Consider the following 27,492-nt stretch of genomic DNA (forward strand, 5'->3'; position numbering starts at 1 on the left):
AAAGTGGCAGCGAGGTCTAAGAAATGCCAGGACTTGGTAAAAGCCAGCCCCATTTCCGGCAGCTCAACAGAAAGTCAACCCTTCAGGTTTCACATACCCTTTCCGGCCCACATGTGTGATTTTCAGGTCAGTTCCGTACTTGTTCTTGATCCACTTAATTCCCTGCTGCTGGGGATCTATCAGCAGGGGCCAGCGCTCGCAGTGTGTTAGGATGGCCGCGTTCTCCGTGGACATTCTGTCACTGAGCAGTCCTTCATTATTCCAGGTGGCAACCGTGGCATCATCCGTCAACAAGGCAATCATGCCCAGGCCTTCAGTTACTGGGATGGAGACCTTTAAAATCAGAGTCGAAGGCAATAAACTGTCAGTGCGGCAGAGCACAACAGACAAGAGAACAACAGACCAAAGCCCAAAGAACACATACAAATTCCCCTGACTCTCAACAGCCAAATAAAACTCCCATCATGAAATACAATTCGACCCGATAAGCCCCCTGTTCACCTCTTGGAATTCTGTCAACTGCAGCATCCAACATCTGATTTGTTCCTGCATCTATCTGGCTTCAGGCAAAAGGGACTTTGCCCTCTATACACACCTACAGCAACCCCAACAAGGTGAGAGTGAATTTAGACTCCAGCAAGGATGGCAGGACAACAGAAATGTATAATATTTGCCCAGTGGAGTAATCATCCCACATAAGCAATGCTACATTGCACTCTCTTGCTTCCAGCATTTCATCTTTCTTCTACAGATCAACACTACAGAGATGACTTCTCTCTCTGGGGTGGGTTCATGGAATCTATTCAGTCCGCTGGAACTCCGGCAGCTTGTGGTGGTACCCAGCAACTTCGACTACAGCCTCTCCTCTGAGAGGGAACTGTCTACAGTGTGACTGTGACGAGAAGCATTACAAAGTGGGGAGTTGTTGGGGGAGGGATAAATTAGGAGTACGGGATTGACAGATGCAAGCTATGTTACATAAAATAGATAAGGAACAAGGATTTACTGTATAACCCAGAAAACAATATTCAATACCTTGTAATAACCTATAATGGAAAATCACCTGAAAAAATATAAATACATAACTGAATCACTTTGCTGTACACCTGAAACTAACAAATATTGTAAATCAACTATACTTCAATAAAAAATTGTTTTACAAAAGAAAAAAAACCAAACTTGCCTCCTTTAAAAGAGAGAAAGAAGAAACCTATTTTTTTTTGAAACCTTAAATATAAGCATCAGTTCTTTACAAAAGTGGACTGATTTTACAAAAAATAAATAAGATTCTAGAAAGGAATTTATTAAGGAATTTATTCGATCAGTCATCAACGACCAAACATTTATTGAGCACCTCCTACATGTGTGTGGAGACACCACTATCAGCAAGATGAATAAGGAACTAGTCCCCTGGCTGGGTAGGGGGGCTAACATGGAAACATGCCTCCATAAGAGAGGGCAGTAAGAGCCCGACCTGGATGAAGTTGGCAGGGGAGGCTGTAGCAGCAGTAGGGGTTTGATTTCTTGGTTGCCCACAAAGCTTCAGCAAACAGAATGCTGGAAGAAGTCCCACAATAAAGCTGGGATGCAACGTGAGGTTAGTATAGGAAAAGTTAGCATAATATGTCTACTGTTCCTACTGACAATGGTATCTTATAAACAAAGCAAACTCTACCTCCTAGTGATAGGAGCAAGCAGCCTTGATATCTGACTCCACAAGCAAATCGCTCTCTTACAGAATAAGCATCCTCTTATTAGCAAGAACTCCATGGCGGTTGGAAGCACATACACTGAGCCAAGCTAGACTAATCCTAACGCCGAACGCCTATTAGGATCCTCTGAGAATTGACCAAGTGCTATATTCCAAAGGATAAAAGGGAACTTCCTGATGAGGTAAGACTCCCAGTTTCTTTTAATATGACGGTAACAAAACAACCAGTATTCGTAAGGTTTTAAGTGCTTACAAAATTTACTCTTATACTTTCACTCTGTTCATTGCCTCACTTAAGTCTTGCTGGAGTTCTGCCAAGTAGATGTCTCTCTCACTCTCTTTTTGCTCAGGACACTGAAGCTTAGAAAGGTTAACTCCATGTATAATACTTCCATGTATTGGCTCTGACTATAAACTGCTAGGTCAGATTAATGAGTGGAGCGCAAATGCCTCCTTGAACCTGTCCATGTCTTCATTTGTCTGCCTAGCAGACGGTAACTTCGGAAACAATTTTGGGCAACAATTTTATTTGGACCCTCAAGGCCACGTACGCCCACTGTCCCTGTCCTTATCAGTTACCACCACGCTGCTCTGTTTCTTCCCCATGCCATTCTCCAAACTCATACCCCCACTGTCACACTTTCTGACAACTGTTCCCGCACGTCCTATAGTATCCTAGTCCTATTTGGGCCAAACTCTCTAGCTCCCTCTACCTGCTTGTCTCAGCTAAAACCCAGCTCTTCACTAGGGCAGTGGCTCTCAACCCCAGGCTGTATATTAGAATCACATGAGAGCTTTCAAAGCTGCCAACATACCCCCCACCCCCAATCTCTAATGATTCAACTTCAATTGGCATCTATATGTTTTCAAAGTTCACTCCTACATGATTTAAATGTGAAACTGGAGTCCAAGAACCAATGCTCTAGGGTCTCACTTCCCTTGAGGGCTTTCTTAAGTAGACCGTTCATTTTCTTAATATTCCCATTACTGAAAAAATGTGTGTGGGTAACAGTGGTCATTCTTCTTACTCCCCTGCACATCATTCCAAGACCACAGCTCTTCCGTCCTTGAGGAAAAATGCCACCTCTGAGGCCCATGGAGTCCAGCTCTACAATCCTCTATGGTATCCTCCTCATATTAAAGCCTTAGCCACTGGTCCTTCTCACTTTCCAAGTTTGGCTATCAATCTGTGACAACCTCAGTGCTCACGGAGATGACGAATCCACTCTCCAGCCTTGACATCCTTCATGCCAAAGCTCTACATTTCCTTTCCACTCTAGCATTCTGGGGGAGGAGGCAGAGGGAGGGGAAAATATCAGAACCCGCTGGGAAGATCACACAACACCCCCATGCCTAGTCTCCCTTGCATACCCCACACCCTCAATGATGCTGGTATATTTTGGAAGGGTATTACACCATCTCCTTCTTTAGATGGAAATGCTATCCCAGACCTTGTAATAATCTGAAACTGTTTCATTATTGAAATTTAAACATCGAACACCCAATTCTTTAACCATGATTATCTATACCTCTCTCATACCTTTAAACATAATATTTACTCTTACCAATAGCATTAAGACATGCAGTCCTTTACCCATCACCTATTTTTCATTGTGGCAAAACATACGTATCATAAAATTTGTCATTTTAATGTGTACAGTTCAGTGATATTAAGTACATTCACATGGTTGTGCAATCACCATTACAATCCATCTCCAGAATTTTTTCATCTCCCCAAGCCGAAACCTCATACCTATTAAACAGTAACTCCCGTTACCCCCTGCCCCCAGCCCCTGGCAACTACCAGGGTACTTTCTTTTTCTATGAAGCTGACAATTCTAGGTACCTCCTATAAGTGGAATCACACAATATTGGTCCATTTATGACTGGCTTATTTTACTTAACATAACATCTGCAATGTCCATCCAAGTTGTAGCATGCGTTAGAATTTCCTTCCTTTTTTAGACTGAATAATATTCCACTGTGTGTATACGCTGCATTTTCTTTATCCATTCATCTGCTGATGGACACTTGGATTTCTTCTACATTTTGGCTATTGTGAATAATGCTGCTATTAACAAATACACAAGTATCTGTTTGAGTCCTTGCTTTTCCTTCCTTTGGGTAGTAGATCCCCCAGAGTGGAACTGTTGGATTATAAGTTAATTCTACATTTAGCTTTTTGAGAAACTCTATCATATGTTTAACTACTTTTTTTTAACATCTTTATTGGAATATAATTGCTTTACAATGTTGTATTAGTTGCTGCTGTATAACAAAGTGAATCAGCTATACATATACATATATCCCCGTATCTCCTCCCTCTTGCGTCTCCCTCCCACCTTCCCTATCCCACCCCTCTAGGTGGTCACAAAGCACCGAGCTGATCTCCCTGTGCTATGCAGTTGCTTCCCACTAGCTATCTATTTTCCATTTGGTAGTGTATATATGTCCATGCCACTCTCACTTCGTCCCAACTTACCCTTCCCCCTCCCCGTGTCCTCAAGTCCATTCTCTATGTCTGCGTCTTTATTTATGTCCTGTCCCTAGGTTCATCAGAACCATTTTTTTTTTTTAGAATCCATATATATGTGTTAGCATATGGTATTTATTTTTCTCTTTCTGACTTACTTCACTCTGTATGACAGACTAGGTCCATCCACTTCACTATAAATAATTCAATTTCGTTTCTTTCTATGGCTGAGTAATATTCCATTGTATGTATGTGCCACATCTTCTTTATCCATTCCTCTGTTGATGGACACTTAGGTTGCTTCCATGTCCTGGCTATTGTAAACAGTGCTGCAACGGACATTGTAACCATTAACTTTTAACTACACTCACATCTCTACCGAACCTAAACAGAGCCTTCCTTTCCTTAATCATTTTTCTGACTGTCACACGACCGTCCCTGTCTTCTTTTCCTTCTGGCTTATCTGCCTATAAATCTTGTACCCTGGCTGAAATAAACATTCTCTGTCTTCTCTTTCTGCTCCCAGACTGTGAGCATTGCTGATGAAAGCTTTATTACTGTGACTACAAATTTATCCTTTCCAAATTCATCTTTGGTTTCCTAAAGCTGCTTGGCAACACTTAACATCTACTCTCCAACTGCTCTCGATGGGTATTTTTGATGTTTTCACCACCCTCCTCCCAGCGTTCTTTGAGTTTCAATTTTCTTATCTTTGGCCAGCTGGCACTGCAATTTCCAGCTTCCCTGAGAGAAGAGAGACCAGCAGCTATGACTACATCAGCTTTCTTTCCCTGTATCAGTATCTCTGCCTGTGTCCACCTTTGTCTCCTTCCCTCCCACCTAAGTTGAAGGAGTCTTGCGTCTTCTACCTGAGGGTCATTCCATTTTCCTCTATTCTGATCCCTTCTTCCCAATTTCTGATGGATCAGGCCTCTTCCCCCTTTTATCATCAGCAATTCCTTTTCCATTCCTTCTCTGGAAGCACAGAAACGTGCTCTAGTCTCATTCATACTGAAAAAACAAACCCTTCACTTACTTCATGTCTCTAACTAGGCACTTCTGTTCATCTCCTTCTCTTCACAGGCAAATTCCTATAAGAACAATCTGCTTTTTCTGCCTCCCTTCCCCACTTCCTGAATAACTCAGGCTTCTGGCTCGTTACACCTTCGTGGTCACAAAAGACCTTCACATTACCAAGTCTGATGACACTTTTAGTTCTTAGTTCTTTTCTCACTTGTCTCTATGGCTTTGGCATCACTGACCATCCCCATGTTTCTACTCTTATCTCCTATGACAGCATTCTTGCCTGGGGCTTCTCCAGTCTCTGACTGCACCTTCTTCAACTTCCTCAACTTCCTGTTTACATGTCAGCACTGACTCAGCTCCCTTTGCTCTAAACCTCTTCCCTAGAAGATCTCACCACACCTATGGTTCCAAGAACTACCTTGTATCAATGACTCCCAGATATGACTCCCATCCAATAACACTCTTGTCCAGCTCTCTACTGGTTATTGACACTTGAATGTTTCAAAGACACCACAATGTTTCTAAAACCAAACTCTTTGTCTTTTCTCTCAAACTAATTGTATTGTATTTTATTTTTTTAAGCCTTATCCATATTTTAATCTTATTTAAATGTGCTTACATACATATGTTTTTAATAATGTAATGTCACCACTTTCTAAAGCCCCCAAATTCCTTTGAAATACTTTTTTTTTAATTTTAAAAAAATTTTATTTTATTTATTTATTTTTGGCTGTGTTGGGTCTTCATTGCTGCACAAGGGCTTTCTCTAGTTGCGGCGAGTGGGGGATACGCTTCGTTGCGGCGGTGCACGGGCTTCTCATTGTGGTGGCTTCTCTTCTTGAGGAGCACACAGGCTCTAAGCACATGGGCTTCAGTAGCTGTGGCACTCGGGCTCAGTAGTTGTGGCTCGCGGGCTCCAGAGCGCAGGCTCAGTAGTTGTGGCGCACAGGCTTAGTTGCTCTGCAGCATGTGGGATCTTCCCGGACCAGGGCTCGAACCTGTGTCCCCTGCATTGGCAGGCGGATTCTTAACCACTGCACCACCAGGGAAGTCCTCTCAAACTAATTTTAATCTGAGGGAATAGCACCTTCATATATTTACTTTCTCCCCATCAATTCATTGCATTGTTTCATCAACTCTTCTTCCTTGTCCCCTCTGGAATCACTCCCTGGCTTGCCACGTCTACTGTCATCACTTTGTTCAGTTCATTGTCTTCTGGACTGTCATTCTAACAGATAACAATAGTCTCTTCCCCCTCCAAGTCCTGTTCCCTCTGTGGCCAGTGTGAGCTTTCAAATGAATAATCTGATCATGTCACAGACCTGCTTAAAATCCTTCAATGACTCCCCATGCCTCGGATTAAGTTCAAACTTCTTTTCTTAGTTTATTATATGGGGTTATAATATGGCCCCTCACTAATTCTGTAATGTTCATCTGTGTTGTCCATTTTATAATTATACATCAGTTCATCTACAGTTTCTAAGTTATTTAACATTCTAACACTTAAATCACTTGGAACTCTTTTTATTTAACATGAAGCCGTGAAGGAGAGCCCTAGCTGTATTTCTGCCCAAATGGTTGGTCAGTTGTTCTATCACCATTTATTGAATAATCCATTACTTCCCCCACTGATACACAATGTACATTTAAGCACACATTTATTTTAAAATATGTATTGGTAGTCTGGTAGTTCCTCAAAAGATTAAACATAGAGTTACCATATGGCTTAGAAAATTTCACTCCTAGGTATGTACCAAAGAGAAATGAAACATGTCCACACAAAAAATTTGTACATGAATAATTCAAATTTTCATAGCCACATTATTCATAATAATCAAAAAGTAGAAACAACAAAAATGCCCATCAACTGATGAATGGATAAATGTGATGTGGTATATCCATCTAAGGAATATTATTCAGTCATAAAAAGGAGTGAAATACTGACACAGGCTACATCATGAATGGACCTTAAAAATGTGCTAAGTGAAAGAAGTCAGTTATAAAACACCACATATTTTATGAGTTCATTCATATGAAATGTTCCAAACGGGGAAATCTTTAGAGACATAAAATAGATTAGTGGTTGTATAAGCCCAGTAAGAATGGGGTGACTGGGGGTGATAGCTAATGGGTGTAGGGTTTATATTGGGAGTGATGAAAATGCTCTAGAATTGACTGTGATGACAGTTGCACAGCTCTATGAATACACTAAACACTGAATTGTATACTTTAAATGGGTGAATTGTATGGTATACAATTTGTATGGTAATTTGTATGATATACAAATTATATCTCAATGAAAAGGAATACTGAACATCCACAATGCTCCAGGCACCATTCTAGGATGGAACAGTGAACAAACCATGCAAAATACTTGCTTCCATGGATCTTACATCTTCTCTGGGGGAGGGAAAAGATATTAACCATAACAATTTTAAAAATGAGATAATGTATTAGAAAGTAATGAATGTTATGGTGAAATATATGGAGCAGAATGAGGCATGCTGAGGGATGAAGGCTGTAGTCACATCTAGGGATGTGAAGCTGTTGTTTGAACAAAGACCTGATTGATGGAAGGGAGTGGGACAACGTAGGTCCTCAGGGAAGGTACTTCAAGACAGAAGAAACGGCTAGTGCAAAGGTCCTGAGGCTGCAGCGTATCTGGTATATTCAAGGAAGGTGGCCGGTGTGATTAGAGCAGAGTAGTGAGGAAAGGCATAACAGGTAATAAGACAAAGAGAGATAACAGGGCCAAATCACATAGGGTTTTATAAGCCTCTGGAGGGTTTCTAGCTTTTGCTCTGAGTGCGATGGGGAGTCATTAGAGGGATTTTAGAAGAAAACTCACTTAATCTGACTTGCATTTTAAAAGGGTCACACTGGCTGATATGTTGAGCTCCGATTTTGGGGAGAAGCCACGAATGTAGAAGCAGGGAAACCAGTTAGGAGGTTTTCACACTAACTGAAGAGGAAGATAATGGCTTGGCCCAGGATGGAAGCGGTGAAGGTGGTGAAAAGTGGTCAGGTTCTGAATATATTTTAAAGGTGCAGCCTACAGAATTTCCTAGATGGACTGGATGTAGGTGTCAGAAAAAGAGTGACAACAAAATGACTCCAGGGTTTTCAAGCCTGAGCTAACAAAAGGATGGGCCTACATTAAACAAATCAGGAATACGTAGGTAGAAGAAGTTTTAGGGGGAAGATAAGGATTTCAGCTTGGATGTTCTATATTTGAGACATCTTTCAGACACAGAAGTGAAGATGCCATTGTCTGGGCTGCAGGAGTTAGTGGTATCCAGGTGGCATTTAAAGCCATGAACCTTAGCACAGGGAACTATACTTGATATTTTGTAATAAAAGGGAAAAGAATCTAAAAAGGAATATATATATATCTGAATCGCTGTGCTGTACACCTGAAATTACCACGATATCGTAAATCAACTATTATTCAATTTAAAAAAAAAGACTAAAAAAATACATAAATAAAGCCATGAACCTAGTAAAAAGCAGTTCAAACACTGAAGTTTGGGTCATTTCAACATTAAGAGATTGGGGAGAAGAGGAAAAAAAAAATCAAAAAAGAAGTCTGAGAAAAATTGACCAGTGAGGTATAAGGAAGATGGGGGGAGGGTGATTCCTTAGAATCAAGTGAAGCAAGTATTTATGGGAGGATGGATTGCTCAAGTGCATCAAATTCAGTTAAGTACAATGAGAATGGCGAACAAACGACTCAACTTAGCAACGTGGTAGCAAAATCTGACAAGAGGCATTTTGGTGGAGCGGTGGGGACAAAAGCCTCTCTGGAGTGACTGAGAAATATGGAGGGAGGATTTACAGACAGTGAATGTACATTCCTCTTCTGAAGTGATGACTGTAAATGAGAGCAGAGAAATAAAGGAGTAGCTGGAGGGGCAGGGGGCGTCAAAGAGAAATTCACTGGTGTATTCTTTTTTAATGCGAGGAATAACTGAAATAACTATGTTTGAATGCTGGTGGGAACGATCTAGTAATGAATTAGTTGAGACAGAAAAACTTCTGATGACAAAGAGGGGAAAAGCTGTCTAGAATTGTCCTCAAGGAAGGGAAAGGGGATGGAAAGTAGAATACAACCCGAACGGCTGGCCTTAAATAGAAGTACCATCTTACAGCATCAGGAGGGAAGACAGTATAGGAGTAGAAATGCTGGGAGGTGACAGACGCAGTTGTGGGAGTTTATACATTACCATACATTAAATATATCAAATATCTCTCTACATCCTTAAATGCTTCTGAACTCTATTCTCGTTTTCTACTTCCCCTGAAGAACCACTTTGCTGCAATTATTTTAGCTTTAGAATATATTTTAATATCTTGAAGGATAAGTGCCCTCTTCCCATTCTATTCCAAAATTATGTTGATGTTGTTAAAAATATATTCTTCCAGCAAACTTTAGAATCACTGGGTCAAGTTAAAATATAATTCCCCTTGAAATTCTGACTTGAACTGAGTTCAATTTGTTCATTAGATTTTGGAGTTTTGACGCATTTAGAATATAAAGTCTTCATTTCTAGGAACACATTAAGGATTGCTGTCTTACTTTATAAGAGTTTTCTCTCCAAGGTTACCTTAAATATGTCAACAGGTCGTTAATAAATGACATGCTCAGTTCAGAGATTTTTAAAATGACATAAATCATAGTCACTTGTTGACTGGTTAACTTACAAACTGTTGTAATCCTCAGGACACCCAAGTCAAACTGACAAGCCAGAGATACTCAGGAGAGCAACAGGGTAAGGAAGTACCGTCTACACTGTGGAGCAGTGAGAGGAGTTGCTTCTTGGGAGGGCAGGATAAGGGAACACTGCTGAAGGAAAATTCATCAAAAAATGAACCTGAATAAGTAATGGCAGCTCCTCTCGGACCCCGGCACATGTTCATAAAGATGCGACTGTCTTTCCACTTTGCTGTGACTGAATCTAGAAGGAGTAGAAGGTAAGTAGCTCAGAAACTGGAAACCTCCATTCCACAGGACAGACATTTTTTAGGTTTTATGTAGCACTTTCTGCCAGGGGTCCTGGAGACAGAAAAGTCTCTTCCAAAAGGATGTCATTTATACAATTTGGAATCTCCTTCTTCCTTTAGCATAGCTCTGCCCAGAGATGAGTGTGAATAAGCTGGTCACATTGGAAGGTCTGTTTCTCATTCAGCATGATGCCTACATGCTCAAGAGGAAAGGGGAGAGCATTGGGATGACTGAAAACAGACATGGGGGTCTTGAGAACTGTGGGCCCACAGTGAAACACAGGCCCATAGTTAAAATGAATGTTTGGGGCTTCCCTGGTGGCGCAGTGGTTAAGAATCTGCCTGCCGATATGGGGATGCGGGTTTGAGCCCTGGTCCGGGAAGATCCCACATGCCACGGAGCAACTAAGCCCGTGCGCCACAACTACTGAGCCTGCGCTCTAGAGCCCGCGAGCCACAACTACTGAGCCCACGAGCCACAACTACTGAAGCCCGCGTGCCTAGAGCCCATGCTCCACAACGAGAGAAGCCACCGCAATGAGAAGTCCAGGCACCACAATGAAGAGTAGCCCCTGCTCGCCACAACTAGAGAAAGCCCTCATGCAGCAATGAAGACCCAACGCAGCCAAAAATAAATAAATAAAATAAATACATTAAAAAAAAAGTTTGTTTAGCATAGAGCATCAGAAAATTATCGTTTTTGCTTTGGCTATATGTTTAGAATGTTTAGACAGTTTGGATAAGTCAATTAATTTTATTTTATTCTTCAAAACAAAATGTTATCTTCATGGAACTCCACATTTGGAATTTTAAGTCAATGGGAATATATAAATTGATTGATGGGAAACTTCCCAGAAACACATACACTAAAGAATGCAATAGCAGCAATTAAGACTCAATTTTAAAACTTAAATTTGAGAAGGCAAGTTTTCAAGTTAAAAAATGCAAAATGACTGATAGCCTAAGTTCAGGCCATTAATACTACTACATGATCCAAAGTGAAGAGTAATTGTAACAATAAGAAGATAACGTGACGTTCAATAGTTTGCACATCAGGAAGTGAATTTCCCTATAATTGTGGAAAGAATGAGAAAACTTTATCGATGGTGGAGAATGCAGAGAGGACCACAAAAGAGGACAGTCATCAGTCTGAAGTAGTCATAGGGCAACCCAGACCACGACACCAATGTAGAGGGTTAAAGTTTGGAGAAGATGAGACTGACAAAAAAGAGAGAAGAATTAGACAGCTGACACCTTCTGAAAGTCACAATGCAGTCGGAGGTGGACAAAATTACCAGAACGCTTTATCCTCTTATATAAAAGGCGTATTTTATGGCAGAAATACTTAAAGAAAACCCTGAACATTCAGGGGGTAATACAGATAACCTCTTTTTAAAAATCTTCCATATAAAAATATGGCTTGATACTACAGATATATTAAATGATATAGTTACAAAAGGATTTTTCTTTTACAATTATTAATTATGGGATGCCTTTAATAACAAGCTTTCTCCAAAATATTCAATATTTAATTTGCAGAAATTCCATTGGCATGTATTTATGTCATGAAAACAACTATTGTGAAAATTGAGGCATAATTACCAACATAGAACACAAGTACACAGAGAGATTTAGGATTTCTTAAGGGCTAGATATGTAAGTGAAGAGCCTACTTTAATCAAGTGAGATAACACAGTGCAGCTTAGAAAACAGTGGCCTGGTTTCCTATCATTTATGACCTTATCAAGTCATTTAAACTTCCGTGTCTCAGTTTTCTCCTTTGTACAAGGATGATCTTAAACTAGACGACTTGAAATCTCCCTCATCTATGATTTCATTTTGCTTATGGGTTTGAATTTTCAAATTGAGGATAAGCTATTTTTATACTTATATACAAGTGCTACACTTTTCATCTGAAAGTAGTCATGAAAAAGATTTTCAACAAGTAACCTGTAGTATTATTAACAAAACAAAAAGATTCATGCTATATGCTAACATGATAATCCAACTTTGATTTCAGTTAACAGTTTTGTTAAAAGCACTTTTCCAACTACATCTCTATGGTTCATACAAATAGTTTTTCTATTTTCCATCTCCTGGTTGAAACCATCATTAAAATAAGAAAAACTGCAACACACAAGAAACATCTCCTTCAATACTAGAATTTCAAGTCAGTTGAGATTACAGAGGTACAAAAAAGCCTGGTACATATACTGTTTTTACTACTGAAATTTCTGTATGATGCTTCTAAATGTGGCTAAGGTTAGGAACTGATCTTACCTTCTGTCGAAGAAAGGGAACCCACTTGCAGTCTACCAGTTCCTGGCGATACTGCTGTGTAAAGGATCCAACGTAAGACACATATGCCGCCATAAGGAGAACATCTCCACAGAGCGTCTTCTCTTGAGCTTCGAAGGACTGAACAGACTGACCCCAGCGAATCTTCTCTGACTGAAAGATAAGATTACTCCGATGTAACTGCAGGGTGAGCAGCAACTCAAGAAACGTTTAATGTAATTACCTTATTCCTCAGTTTACGTCTAGGTCACTCTGCACAGCCTTGAGAAGGAACAGAACATGACTGGATGGCATGACCATGATATTCGTTCATACATGTGACCCATCATTATGAAGGTGCTTTCATAGTATCTTCAGTGGAGTTTACGGCAACATGACATTAGATCTTTAACATCTCCTTTTGTTGGATGCCCGAACTCTAATTATGACTGAGGTCCTTCTTAAAAGGCTGACAGTCGCTCTCCTCCCCTCTAGCAGTAGAGGACCAAGAGCTGTGGCCAAGACTGAGTGATGTTAGGATTTTTAATGGCAGCTTGGATGCTCTCCATCATTCCTGATTTTCAGCAACATTACTACACCACCCTAAGCAAACATTATCTTAAACATTTGGGCCATGGGCTGATTACAGAAAAAGGAAAATGACAAACACCAGTTATGTCAATTAATTAAAACATAAAGTTTAAAGAGCCACCTAACAAGGATTCTGTAAATTAAAGAATAGTGCTGGTAGTTACTAAACTCAGGTTATTTTTATAGTATAATCACTCAATCAGTGAAAGAACTTACAGCCCATGTAAAAAAGATGGAGACCAGGAGGACTTCACTAGCTCTGAAGACAGTATGCTCGGAGAATGCTGTTCAAATCCTTACATCTAGTTGGCTAGCCATTTAAAATCTGATTTCCGGGTTAAGTATGTGGAGCCCTTAATATTGGATTTGACTAAAACTGCAATAAATATCTATGGATTGACTGAACTGCAGAGTACTTCACTAATTCATTTGGTTTCAATGCATGCTAAAATTTAATACCACATTCTAAGAACATGTAAATTAACAGGAACTGAAAAAAACACCCAGCAAATTGATAGTACAAGCAATGAAGAACCCTGTGGAATTTAGCTTTACTCATCAAAGAGGAGAGACAGACCACAGAAAGCAAAAACAATGTATGTCAGAGCAGACTGCAACGCCAGTTCTCTGCAAGCCATCACAATACCGCTAACACTGAGGTAATGAAACTAGCAGGTGACAATGGTTATGAAAGCTATTTTAAGATAATCTGCTTTGCTCGATAAAGATCACCCCAAGTTAGCTCTATAATTACACACTAGAGAACTTCAACTCCCTTGCCCTCTTTATAGAATTTATTACTTTCCTTCTTCAGCTACAGATAATATATCCATTAATTTTGAAGAAGAATCTCTCATTTGCTTTTCCTCCAACTTTGTTGTCTTTGGTTAGTAGATGATAAACAATAAAGGGCACCCACCTCATTCTCCAAAACAGCTTTGAAATTTGAAGATTTACTAAACATAGACTTACCAGCGATTGAAATCGTCAATAATTTCACTATACCACCCACGCAACATAAATCATTACTGACACTGGCTAACAAGGGTTTAAGAGTTGGAACATGTCCTGTAATAAATTTCTAGACAGTTAAAAATCACTATAATTTTATTCTAATGCATTATAGATTGCCTGTAATGTCATCCTGGCTGGGGTGACCCATTTCTAATTTTGAACAGCTGTTCAGCTCCAGAGCTACTTAATGATTAAATATAAATTGCCTGATTTATTAGTCTGAATGGTTGAGACTATAGCTTCCAGGTCAATGCTATATAGACAAAATCATCAGTCTTGGTGTTTTTCAGAAGTTAACTGTCTCCTGTTCTAGTCAGAAAGAATTTATCCTCAAAGGAAAAGGTCTGACATTTTCAATTAATCCTTTAAAAAATATATATATATATATACACACACATATATATTTTTTTTGTTAGTTAACATTATTCAACCATTTTTTCCTCTCCTTTTCTAAATCATCATGAATAAATAAAGCCTTTGGAAGACATTGTTGTGTGCTAGAGATACAAGGTAAAGCCTGTTTTTACCTTGATAAAACTTTCAGACATTCTCTACTTCAAGTAAGTCTAATTCAACGGCACTTTTTCTTTTCCTCAGGTACCTCATAAACCGTAAACCCTTCAAACTGCCTAGATCTTATCACTTTAAATGGAAGCCGGTAGAAACTCCACTAGAAGCTGTGGAATTTCTCAACTGATCTAAGAAAAATGAGTCTTCAAAGGGCTCCAGAATGTTTTTTCAACACAGGAGGCTCCCAAAACTCACCCATTCATTCATTCAACAAATACATATTGGAACCTATGATGTGCCAGGGACCATTCTATATGCTTGGGATCAAGCAGTGCAGAAAACAAATGAAGTTCCTGCTCTTGAGAGCTTGTATTTTAGTTAGGGGAAAAAGACCACAAAAAAGTATATGTGTTCATATATGCACATATACAGTGTGTGTCATGTGATCGTAAATGCTATCAAAAAATAATAAAGCAGAGGAAGTGGAAAGAGCTACATGTTTGCGTGTGTGTGTGTGTGTGTGTGTGTGTGTGTGTGTACGCAGGGGGCAAGGTGAATGCTGTTTAACGTAGGGAGGTCAGGGAAAACCATGTGATAAGGAGAACTTTTAGCAGACATGTGAAAGAAGTGCGGGAGCCACACGGAGGAAAAAGGCAAAGATTATGAGGTAGGAGAGTGACTTGCAGGGTGAGGAACAGGGAAGATGGAGCCGGAGGGAAGGTGGCAGAAGCAAGGACAGAGGTGTCCAGGAGCCAGATCACGGGGAGCCCTGTAGGCCAGGTAAAACCTTTGGACTGTACTTTGAGTGAGACAATTAGTTACCTGGGAATTCTGACAGAGTGGTAACATGAATGGACTTAATATTTTGTTTTTGCGGTACGCGGGCCTCTCACTGTTGCGGCCTCTCCCGTTGCGGAGCACAGGCTCCGGACGCGCAGGCTCAGCGGCCATGGCTCACGGGCCCAGCCGCTCCGCGGCATGTGGGATCTTCCCGGACCGGGGCACGAACCCGTGTCCCCTGCATCGGCAGGCGGACTCTCAACCACTGCGCCACCAGGGAGGCCCTGGACTTAATTTTTTAAAAAACATCACTCAGCTGCACAAAGGGGAGTGGACCTTGGGGGTGACGGTGGAGGCTACGGCGGTACTCCAAGGGAGAGATGCTGGTGGCCTTGGATCAGTGTGGCGAGGACAAGGTGGTGAGAATGCTGGGATTCTGAATGGACTTTGAAGGTAGAGCCAGTCCAACATGCTGAAGGATTGGATATGGGTGTGAGAAAGAGAGCAAAAGGGTGATTTCAGAGCTTCTGACCATAACAACTAGAAGAAAAGACTTGCAATTAATGAAACGGAATGGAGGTGAATTTTGCAGAGTGAACTATGAGTTTATGTATAATAAACTACGAACTTCAGAGGGATGATGGGTTTAAATTTGTAGTAAATTTAAATGAGATTTTTTTTTTTTTTTTTTTTGCGGTACACAGGCCTCTCACTGCTGTGGCCTCTCCCGTTGCCGAGCACAGGCTCCGGACGCGCAGGCTCAGCGGCCATGGCTCACGGGCCCAGCCGCTCCACGGCATGTGGGATCCTCCCGGACCGGGGCACGAACCTGTGTCCCCTGCAGTGGCAGGCGGACTCTCAACCACTGCGCCACCAGGGAAGCCCTAAATTAGATTTTTTAAAGTCTACTCTATTTATAAGAAATCAGGCTATCGCCCAGCCCCACCCATTGTACCTTACATTTCTCCCTTCTTTCTTTGTAAGAGAACTCTGATTCTGAAATGAGGGTTAATGTGTCCAGCCCTCTGGGATGAACTGTGACTGGCTAAGCTGATTATGATCACCCCATTTCTCAGTTTCCCTGCCTGCTTTGCAGCTAGGTGTGGTCACTCTAGTTCTGGCTAAAGAAAGTTAAGTGCTTTAGTTAAGTTTGCTTAAGGGGTTGCCAGGAAAACTTCAGTTTTTGTTATGAAAGGAGAAAAATCCAGCTGCTACAGATTCTTCTCTCTTGCCTGAATCTAAAAGTGTAGTATCCACCAGTGACCAGGCTGCAAAATGTGTGAGGGTGAATGGACACATGCTAAGTATGGAGCAGCAGAAGGCTGTACAGAGATTAGGGGTCTGATCACTAATTACCTGAATCAACACTGATAATGGTCTACCTATGGAATTTTTTTAATATGTGAAAAACTCCCATTTGTTTAAGCCACTGTAAATCAACTTTTCTATCACCTTCAGCCAAATGCATTTCTTTTTTTTAATTTTTATTTTCTTTTTTTTTTACCATCTTTATTGGAGTATAATTGCTTTACAATGGTGTGTTAGTTTCTGCTTTATAACAAAGTGAATCAGCTATCCATATATATATATATATTATATATATATATATATATATATCCCCATATCTCCTTCCTCTTGCGTCTCCCTCCCACCCTCCCTATCTCACCCCTCTAGGTGGTCACAAAGCACGGAGCTGATCTCCCTGTGCTATGTGGCTGCTTCCCACTAGCTATCTATTTTACATTTGGTAGTGCATATATATCCATTCCACTCTCTCACTTCGTCCCAGCTTACCCTTCCCACTCCCCGTGTCCTCAAGTCGATTCTCTACGTCTGCATCTTTATTCCTGTCCTGCCCCTAGGTTCTTCAGAACCACTTACTGTTTTTTTTTCTTAGATTCCATATATATGTGTTAGCATACAGTATTTCTTTTTCTCTTTCTGACTTACTTCACTCTGTATGACAGACTCTAAGTCCATTCACCTCACTACAAATAACTCAATGTCATTTCCTTTTATGGCTGAGTAATATTCTATTATATATATGTGCCACATCTTCTTTATCCAGTCATCTGTCACTGGACACTTAGGTTGCTTCCATGTCCTGGGTATTGTAAATAGAGCTGCAATGAACATTGTGGTACATGTCTCTTTTTGAATTATGGTTTTCTCAGCGTATATGCCCAGTAGTGGGATTGCTGGGTCCTATGGTAGTTCTATTTTTAGTTTTTTAAGGAACCTCCATACTGTTCTCCATAGTGGCTGTATGAATTTACATTCCTACCAACAGTGCAAGAGGGTTCCCTTTTCTCCACACCCTCTCCAGCATAAAAGGGGAAACTGACGGTAACACAATCATAGTAGAGGACTTTTAACCCAACACTTTCACCAATGGACAGATCATCCAAAGTGAAAATCAATAAGGAAAAACAAGCTTTAAATGATACATTAAACAAGATGAACTTAATTGATATTTATAGGACATTCCATCCAAAAACAACAGAATATACTTTCTTCTCAAGTGCTCATGGAACATTCTCCAGGATAGATCATATCTCAGGTCACAAATCAAGCCCTGGTAAATTTAAGAAAATTGAAATCGTATCTAGTATCTTTTCTGACCACAATGCTATGAGACTAGATACCAATTACAGGAAAAAGAATCTGTAAAAAATACAAACACATGGATGCTAAACAATATGCTATTAAATAACCAAGAGATTACTGAAGAAATCAAAGAGGAAATCAAAAACTACCTAGAAACAAATGACAATGAAAACATGATGACCCAAAACCTATGGGATGCAGCAAAAGCCGTTATAAGAGGGTAGTTTATAGCGATACAATCCTACCTCAAGAAACAAGAAACATCTCAAATAAACAACCTAACCTTACACCTAGAGCAATTAGAGAAAGAAGAACAAAAAATCTCCCAAAGTTAGCAGAAGGAAAGAAATCATGAAGATCAGATCAGAAATAAATGAAAAAGAAATGAAGGAAATGATAGCAAAGATCAATAAAACTAAAAGCTGGTTCTTTGAGAAGCTAAACAAAATTGATAAACCATTAGCCAGACTCATCAAGAAAAAAAGGGAGAAGACCTAAATCAATAGAATTAGAAATGAAAAAGGATTAGTAACAACTGACACTGCAGAAGTACAAAGGATCAGGAGACATTACTACAAGCAACTCTATGCCAATAAAATGGACAACCTGGAAGAAATGGACAAATTCTTAGAAATGCACAGCCTGCCGAGACTGAACCAGGAAGAAATAGAAAATATGAACAGACCAATCACAGGCACTGAAATTGAAACTGTGATTAAAAATCTTCCAACAAACAAAAGCCCAGGACCAGACGGCTTCACAGGCGAATTCTATCAAACATTTAGAGAAGAGCTAACAGCTATCCTTCTCAAACTCTTCCAAAATATAGCAGAGGGAGGAACACTCCCAAACTCATTCTATGAGGCCACCATCACCCTGATACCAAAACCAGACAAAGATGTCACAAAGAAAGAAAACTACAGGCCAGTACCACTGACTGATGAACATAGATCTTCAACAAAATACTAGTAAATGCATTTCTAATAGTGCAGTTCTATATTTTTAGGTAGCACTTAAATACAAAATAACAGTTTTATTGAGATCTAATTCACATACCATGAAATTCATTCTTTCAAGTATTCAACTGCGTGGTTTTTAATATATTCACAGATCCGTGCCATCATCCCTAGTAATTTTAGAATGTTTCCCTCACACAATAGAGAAACTCTATTCCCATTAGTAGTCACTCCCAAACTCCTGCCCCCTTGTCCAACCCCTGGCAACCACCAATCTACTTTCTGTCTCTATAGATTTACCAATTCTGGCCATTTACTATACATGGAATCATAAAACATGTGCCCTTTTGTGTCTGCCTTCTTTTACTGAGCATGATATTTCAAGGTTAGTCCACACTGCAGCATGTATCAGTAATTCAATCCTTTTTATGGTCAAATACTATTCCACTGTCTGAATATATTAGACATGGGAGAGCAAAAAGATCTGTGACTTACTGATGTCAAGGGCCATATGTTTTTCTACCACTCATGTTCAAAGCGGAGAAAGTTAATGAGATTTAAAAAATCTTTATTTAATGGAATAACTATTAACATTAGCATATCAGTCACTTGTAAAAAGATGTCAAAGAAAACCAATAAACCAAGCAGGTTTAGCTTGAGGTAATGTTTTATTGGTAGAACTCAATTGCAAATGTGTAATAAAAGATTCAGACCTCTGTTATCTAACAGCTGCCCCGAGTTTATAACAGATCTTAGGAAAACCACTGAGTCCATGGCTATACACTGAAAAACACACAGAATCCATCACTTATTCCTTTCGGTAAGCTAGAACTACTGTGTGAATGATGAGTATTCCCGTTTGTTGTTGATTCCATGTTTAGTTAGTCCTTATTGACCACAAATAAAGATAAAATCTCCCAAAGCTGATTCTGAATATTTCAGTTAGAATTTTGGAAGAAAAGGATAACTTGCCTCAAGTTCCTTGACAAGTCTGTTAGCCAGTTCGATAGTTTTGTTGGTTTGGTTCACCTCTTCTTGACACCGGACTTTCTCGGCTATTGCTTTTTCAAATGAAGCTGTGAGTCTGCTCAGATTTCGATCCAAATCCTACAACAAGAGTCAAAATTAACTCGTGAGCCATTTGTAGATAAAGTGCAAACATTACAATCGTCTTGAAACACCTACTACCTGAAGGTAAATGAAATGAGCCTCTTTCCCTCCTTTGACCTTTGTCCCTGAGAGCACACACGTTAGGGAAGAAATGTATCAGGGCTACCAGGCAGTTTTCTCGCCTTCCTCCTGCACTGGGCAGAGTGTAGACAGCGACCAGGGTGAGTGGATGTGCCCTGCTGACTCAAGCACACCCTGCGTGCCCTGTCCCCTCTCTTGTGCCTACACCTCACCCTCCGTCTTTATTAGGGATGACGGGCATCTTCTGGTTCTCCACCTACTGACTCTCTTTCCACTTCTCAGGGGTCTATAACTCAGGCAACAAAGAGCCCCTTTAGACCTCAGCAACCTGACCTGGCTTGGACAACCAGATTTTCTCTTCTGGAAACTTGGGGCTGAAACTCAGAGGTATGTCACTGTCTTTAGCATCGTAAGACCCAGGAAGATGTGTACATTTTGGAGGGCTTCATTTAGAGAGGGACCATCTTCCACCAGGGCCATGGGAAAGCAGGGGAAACCATTCCTGAGAACAAGAAAGAATGAAAAGATAGCACAGTGAGAAGTCACACAGCCCTAAACACGTTCCCGGCAGCTTCCCATTTCCTGGATCTCATGCCTCCTGAGACCTAGTCATATACTTTTTTACCTCAGAGTTCCATGAGTCATCCTGGTCTCCTTTTTGGCTTAAGGTTTGCTGTGTGGGTTTCTATTATGTATAGCCAAAAAAGCCTTGACTAAGATATCAAGTACTTAGGAGACTCCTTACTATATCATCTTGCTACCTGCAAGTTCTAACAACCCTAAGTAAGATTTATAACATTGTTTTTGTAAATACACGCAAAGTTCCAAGAGACTTTAATAAGTAAACTTGTAGTACGTACCATATTTATAATTTAGAGACTGCCGCTATTTGTCAATGACCCAATTATTACATTATTATTTAATTTATATCATTAATTAAAAAAAGAAAAAAGTGTGCATCATATTTAAGGTTTACAGCCGAAATAGGTCAAATTTATGAGAAATGGGAGGAGATATTACACATTAACGGTTAGAAGTCAGATAAAAATGAATAATACCTGGAGGTATATTTTAGGTTATTGAAAGTACTTGTGGTTTTATAAAACACAGAAGCTCATGTAAACTCTGGTATCAGACACCCAAGTTCGTATTTGGACTCTGCTATCAGCTAAGCAGCCTCAAGGTGGGCTGTCTACTTAAGCTCTCCATGCCTCACTTTCATCATCTAAAAAATGGAAACAATAATGTTACCCAATTCATAGGGTTGACCTAAATATACATAGAACTAAGGTATAAACTCTTATACTGGTTCCTTTCGTAAAGTTGGGAAGGGGAGCTGGGTCTTGGGAGACCACAGGCTCTCGCACGTGTTTCTCTGCCTCTTGTGAAGAGGCATTGACAGCTCTTGTTCTGGACTATCTTCTGCAAGATGTTTGCACAGCAAATAGGCTTAGGAAATAGAGACAGTGTTTCTTTCAGGGCAGAGGACAGATTTGCTTCCTGACCAGAACACTAAAGAGATGTTTCCCTGTGGGGCAAAGGTTGGGCAGCTTTACTCGCTGCCTTCTTTATATGGGGCATTTTCTAAGCTTGGGATTTCTCAGCTGTGACACAAACCCACTGTGAACAGCCTCAGCTGGTCCGCTGTGCGTCACTCCCACTGGAAACGGCAGACAAGGGAGCTGAGGCACGCACGAGGCTCATGCTGCTTGCCGGGCTATGGGTAACAAAGTCCTCTGCTCTCTGACCCACGCATCCCGTGTCTCACGTCTTCTGCCGGCATCTATGAAACTGTGGCAGGTAACCTGGCAGCCTGTGAGTAGGGTAAAATCTTGGTCCCTTCACAGTTCCTGACAGGCCCTGGCGTTTCAGGTTCTAGAAGTAAATGGAGTGAGGAAGGAGGGGCTTAGCCCGAACACCTCAGCCCACCAGACACCCTAAAAACCAGTGTTCTCCAACTTAAGTGTGCATCGGAACCACCTGGAGGGTTTGATCAAACCCAGATTCCTGGCCTCCCTGCCTGAGTTCCTCATTCAGTGTGCCTGAGGTGGGTCTGAGAGTCTGTATATCTAACAAGTTCCCAGGCAACACTGATGCTGCTGGTCGAGAGAACACACTTTAAGAAACACTACCCTAAAGAGACCGAATTTGGACTTTTTCATGGCCATTCGTAGGCCCTGTGTGTTTGAAAGACAAGATGGCCTTTTTTCCCCTCCAGCTCAGCAGTTTGTTCTTTTCTACTCAACCTTCAATATGAGGCCATCTTTTAGTCTGAAACTAGAGATAAAGACCTGAAAGAACAAAAACAAAGAGACTAATACTGGTTAACGAATGCATTTCCATCACAGCATAAGTGCTGAGAGACACAGCCCTGCTTTTCTAGGTGAGATGGCAACAGGAGGCATAAGGCAAGAAGGAGGGAAAGCCCATGAGGGAGGAAAAAAGAGAGGCTGAAGGAGATGAAAGCAAAGCTAGCAAAAAACATCATTTCACCTGGGCTCAAACCTTGATTTGACTGTGTACCAACAGAAAGAATCTATGCAGAGTTTGTCGTTGACTTTGGCATGACCAGTCTTCATAGAGAATTTTTTTTTTTTTTTTTTCACTTCAGGGTGTAGTGTATTTCCTACAAAGGGCATTCTCCTATACAACCACAGTATAACCATCAAAACCAGGACATGGGGGCTTCCCTGGTGGCGCAGTGGTTGAGAATCTGCCTGCCAGTGCAGGGGACACGGGTTCGAGCCCTGGTCTGGGAAGATCCCACATGCCGCGGAGCAACTGGGCCCGTAAGCCACAACTACTGAGCCTGCGCGTCTGGAGCCCGTGCTCCACAACAAGAGAGGCCACAACAGTGAGAGGCCCGTGCACCGCGATGAAGAGTGGCCCCTGCTTGCCACAACTAGAGAAAGCCCTCGCACACAAACGAAGACCCAACACAGCCATAAGTAAATAAATAAATTAAAAAAAAAAAAAACAACAACCAGGACATGAACACTGACACATTACTACCATCTAACTGAATGTTGGAGGGAAATGCAGCCAGAGATTCTGTTGCATTAATAACTACTCTCTGGAAATCCATTCTTGGAAGGGGGATGGAAGGGACCAATCTACATAAAGACATTGCTGTTGTTACTCTGTCTTCTCTTCCCTGTGTCTGCAAACTTAGTTTTGCAGCTTATTAATATAAGAACCTCTGCTTCTACTGTTGGTCTTTGAAATCAACTGAGGTGAGCAGTTCTTTTCAGCTCGTTGCAGGCTGTGTCCAAAAGATGACTAGTTCCACAACCACAGAAAGTCTTAACTTTAGAATCACACATGAGCATTCTCATCACTTTTCCATGAACATTAACTTGCTTCTAATATTTACATAAAGCCACTAATAATAGATGACAACATTGTTCTAAAGGTCTTAGTCAAGTTAACAGTGAGAGCTTTGACCAATGAATGAAGCTAAATTTAATAAAATTAATATGTTTTTCCTAAATTTGTCTAAATCAGCTGTCGTCGTTGTTGACAGTAGTGGCCCCAGACATAATCAGGCCAAGTTCAGGTCCTGTTCTATAAGAAGCTGGGCTTGGCTGCGTGGCCACTGTGAGCACCAGAGCCCAGGTGTGGTGATGGCGGAGTTCACCTGCTCAGAGACCCATGGCAGGATTTCCTCCAAGATGGGAGCATCCTCCTTCAGGTCTGCCCTCAGCTCCCACTGCTCCTTATTCTTCGCACTCCCATTGGACAACCTCTCTACACACGTGATCTTCACGCCAGCGACTCCCAAATCTATGTTGCTGAGCCAGGCTTCTCTTTCAAACTCTAGTTCTGACCCCGAACATCTTCACTTGGGTTTTCTACACAAAGAGAGTGGGAACGAACATTTATGAAGCATCGACTGTGTACAGCACACTGAATAGCATCTCGATCCACCAGAATTTATAGGTGGGAAGCAACAGAAACCATCTCCAGCTAATTTAGGCTGAAGGGAACTTCCTCAAAATGGGGGAGCTCTTCCAAAGAAGCGAAAGGCAAAGAACTACACATAGGCTCCCGGAGCTCCAGGGAGACTTGGGAATAGCAACTCTTGGAAAGTTTCAACTGGACACTGTCTCTACAATGCATGAACTCTGTTTTCAGTTTTATTCTTTGGCTGATGATTCAAATTCTAGAGCTGGGGGTGGGGGGCAGGCGGGGAATCAAATCGGCAAAACTTGGACCACATACCTAGTCATCAGCCATGACAGGAAAATGTACCCTTGGTCAAAGTCCTACCTGAGTGTATCCAATGAGGAAAGATAATTCCCCAGAGATAAACCAGGCTGTTATCACCTAAAGTAGGTAGGACTGGATTCTGGGGAGCCCCAAATCACAAATGCCCACCTTGAGAGTTAGCTGTTATTATCACTACGTTACAGCTAAGAGACTGAAGCTCTGAGGATTTCCCTAAGTTGCCAGGGTTACACAGCCTTATCACTCTGACTGCATTACTGCATGCTACCTTGTCAGGCACCCCTAACTCATCATCTCTATTCTGTACGCCTCCCTCTCCCTCTCTATCCTGTCAGCAGCCTTGAATCTATCTCGCCGTCTCCACTGTGGCTGCTCCTGCCTTAGCTGAGGCCCTAACAGGACCCACTGCAGACCCACAGACCCACTAACAGGACCCACATGCTTCTAACTTGTCTTTCTGCAGCTAGACCCCCTCCCTCCAGCTTCCATTCAGTCGATGAAAAGTGAGTCATTAACGTACTAAGATCTTTCCAACGCCCAATACTACAGGTCAGATGAAATTTAAATTCTGCAGCACAAAAGGCAGAGAAGCCTTTTGCTCACCTTTTGCTTTTGCTCACCATTACTTCCTGCTATTCCTAACCTTCTCCCAAACCCCCATCTTCGGCATCTGGCCTACTAGGACTCTTCAAGTCTACCAACTGCTTCTTCCCTCTTTTTTTCATTCTTTACCAGGAATACCCTTCCTGACCTAGTTATCCTGGTGACTTGCAAGTAATTTTCACAGCTCATGTCAAGTACACCTTCATTATAAAACTTTCTCTAATTTCTCTGGGCTCTTTTCTGGCACTCCTACTGCACTCTAGATATAGTCACATATATACTTATAACACTGGACTACAATGACTGGTTATATATTTGTAAAAACAGTCATGGTGATAATATTTGTAGTTAGTGTTTTCTAAGCACTTACTATATGCCAGGCACCATGTGAAATTCTCAATATGAATTCATATTGATTACTAAATTCTCAATATGAATTCATATTGACTACTAAATTCTCAATATGAACTACTGTCATTTTATCCTCACGATCCTAAGAAGTGGATGCTATTATAATACCTCCTTCACAGTTGAGAAAAAAGAGGCTCAGAGAGGTTAACTAACCCGTGCAGGGCAAAACAGTAAATACTGGAGCCTGGATATAAACCCAGGCACTCTGGTTCCAGAATCCTTGCTTTTTAATCACTGTGGGCTACACTCTTTCTACTTAATTAATACATAGTTAATTAACGCTTGCAAAGTTTATTAACGCTACATAGTTAATTAACGCTTGCAAAGTTTCTTAAGCGCAGAAACCATCAAAGTTCCCACTTTCCCAGCTCAGTGTCCAGCATACAGCAGATAAGGAATATGTACTGAAGGAGAATATAAAGGAATACATCCATGAAAGGTCAAATTCCTTCCTGTTTGGTAGGTCTCCGAGGTGGTCCTCTCTGAAAGTGGGATCCTAAGGCGGGGAGGGGTTCCATGTCTCGGGAACTTCTTCAGCGTTAGAGTCTGCACTTACCGCCAGCTTTTTCCTGATAGCCTCTAGTTTTTCAGTAGCTGCAGCCAGTTCTAAGTTTGCTTGGGCTAACGCTTGCCGTTTGGGCTCCACATCACAGTAGACCTGAAAAGCCACGTGGGGGTTATTTCACGAGGTAATAAAGATGGCAAAGACAAGTAATCATTCAGTCTTACGTTTGCTGGAAGCTTTACAATTAAAATCTCTATGTGACCTAGAAATTTGGTGTTTATTCTTAGCCATGGTACTACCTAATGGCAGAACAAAAATCCACCCAGCCTACCAAGTCCTCTAAGCTTTCTACTGTTTATTCATTTATTCTGGACATTAGAGTTACAAGCACTTGCATAAAATGCTATACACGTCATATACTATTAAGATACTAAAATTAGTTTTTCATAAAAGTTGGAGATAATCCTCATATCATCATAAATTGTAGTGTATAGGAACTACAGCTGAAGGTGGGATCAGGTCTAGCCTTTAAGGCAGAAAAGCTGTGTAGAGAAATTCTCTGAACCCAGGAAGGAATGTGGGAGATGTCCTCACCCAGTATTAACCACACTTTCTTTTCTAAGTTCCTGGCCACCTTAAATGTTATTTGAATGAGTGGTTTCAGCATTTGAGTGGATCAATTATTCTCCTGTTGGGGAGAGAGAAAGGAAATTAAATTTTATTTCCTATTTTATAGCAAAATGACACAGAACACAGCCACAGTCTAGCTCTGGGCTCATCTTTTCACCTAGGATGTGAGGCCAGCACAGCGGTCAGGTGTGTCATTATGGGGAGAGGCTGCCCATCAGCTGTGATCTGTCTGCAGTCTTGCCTGATACAGGCTTCCACTAAAGAGATGGAGAGACTGACAGGGTCCTATTCCTGTGGGCCTCCCGTGTAAAGGACATAACCCAATTTTCTGAAAATCATTCTGGGAATGACACTGGCATTTCCTCAGCAATTCCATCTTTGGGTATAACACACAACCTTCCAAGACAAAAAGGAGACAGTTCCTCCCAGTGGAGGGCCATGTACTGTTCCCTTTTTACATCTAGTCCTTTGCAAAGTTCTTGGGACATAACTGACGGACAAGTATTTGATAAATAAATATAATTAATAAATAAATATAATTAATCTACCCAACATGCTTTTATCTAATCAAATCAAATTAATTGCTGCTATTTGATCTAAAGAAGCTACTCACTCGGGCTTCCCTGGTGGTGCAATGGTTAAGAATCTGCCTGCCAAGGCAGGGCACATGGGGTTGAACCCTGGTCCAGGAAGATCCCAAATGCCATGGAGCAACTAAGCCCATGGGCCGCAACTACTGAGCCTGCGCTCTAGAGTCCACGAGCCACAGTTACTGAGCCCGCGTGCCACAACTACTGAAGTCCGCGGGCCTAGAGCCCGTGCTCCACAGCAAGAGAAGCCACCGCAATGAGAAGCCCATGCACCGCAACGAACAGTAGCCCCTCTCACCGCAACTAAAGACAGCCTGCATGCAGCAACAAAGATCCAACACAGCCAAAAATAAAATAAATCAATTAGTTAAGTAAAAAAAAAAAGCTAC

At 41.1% G+C, this 27,492-nt stretch overlaps 1 protein-coding gene across 1 annotated transcript in view; it reads right to left on the reverse strand.

Annotated features, from left to right (window-relative positions):
* Positions 1-27,492, reverse strand: part of DNAH11 (dynein axonemal heavy chain 11) — a 315,311-nt gene that overhangs the window by 67,232 nt on the left and 220,587 nt on the right. Inside the window, 4 exon segments of the mRNA XM_029233957.1 lie at positions 98-333; positions 12,492-12,658; positions 19,915-20,053; positions 25,935-26,036. Of these exon segments, the coding sequence (XP_029089790.1) occupies positions 98-333; positions 12,492-12,658; positions 19,915-20,053; positions 25,935-26,036 (644 nt within the window).

This window comes from Monodon monoceros, unplaced genomic scaffold (assembly GCF_005190385.1).
Source record: "Monodon monoceros isolate NGI ecotype Baffin Bay Population unplaced genomic scaffold, NGI_Narwhal_1 Super_Scaffold_2, whole genome shotgun sequence".
NCBI lineage: Eukaryota > Metazoa > Chordata > Mammalia > Artiodactyla > Monodontidae > Monodon > Monodon monoceros.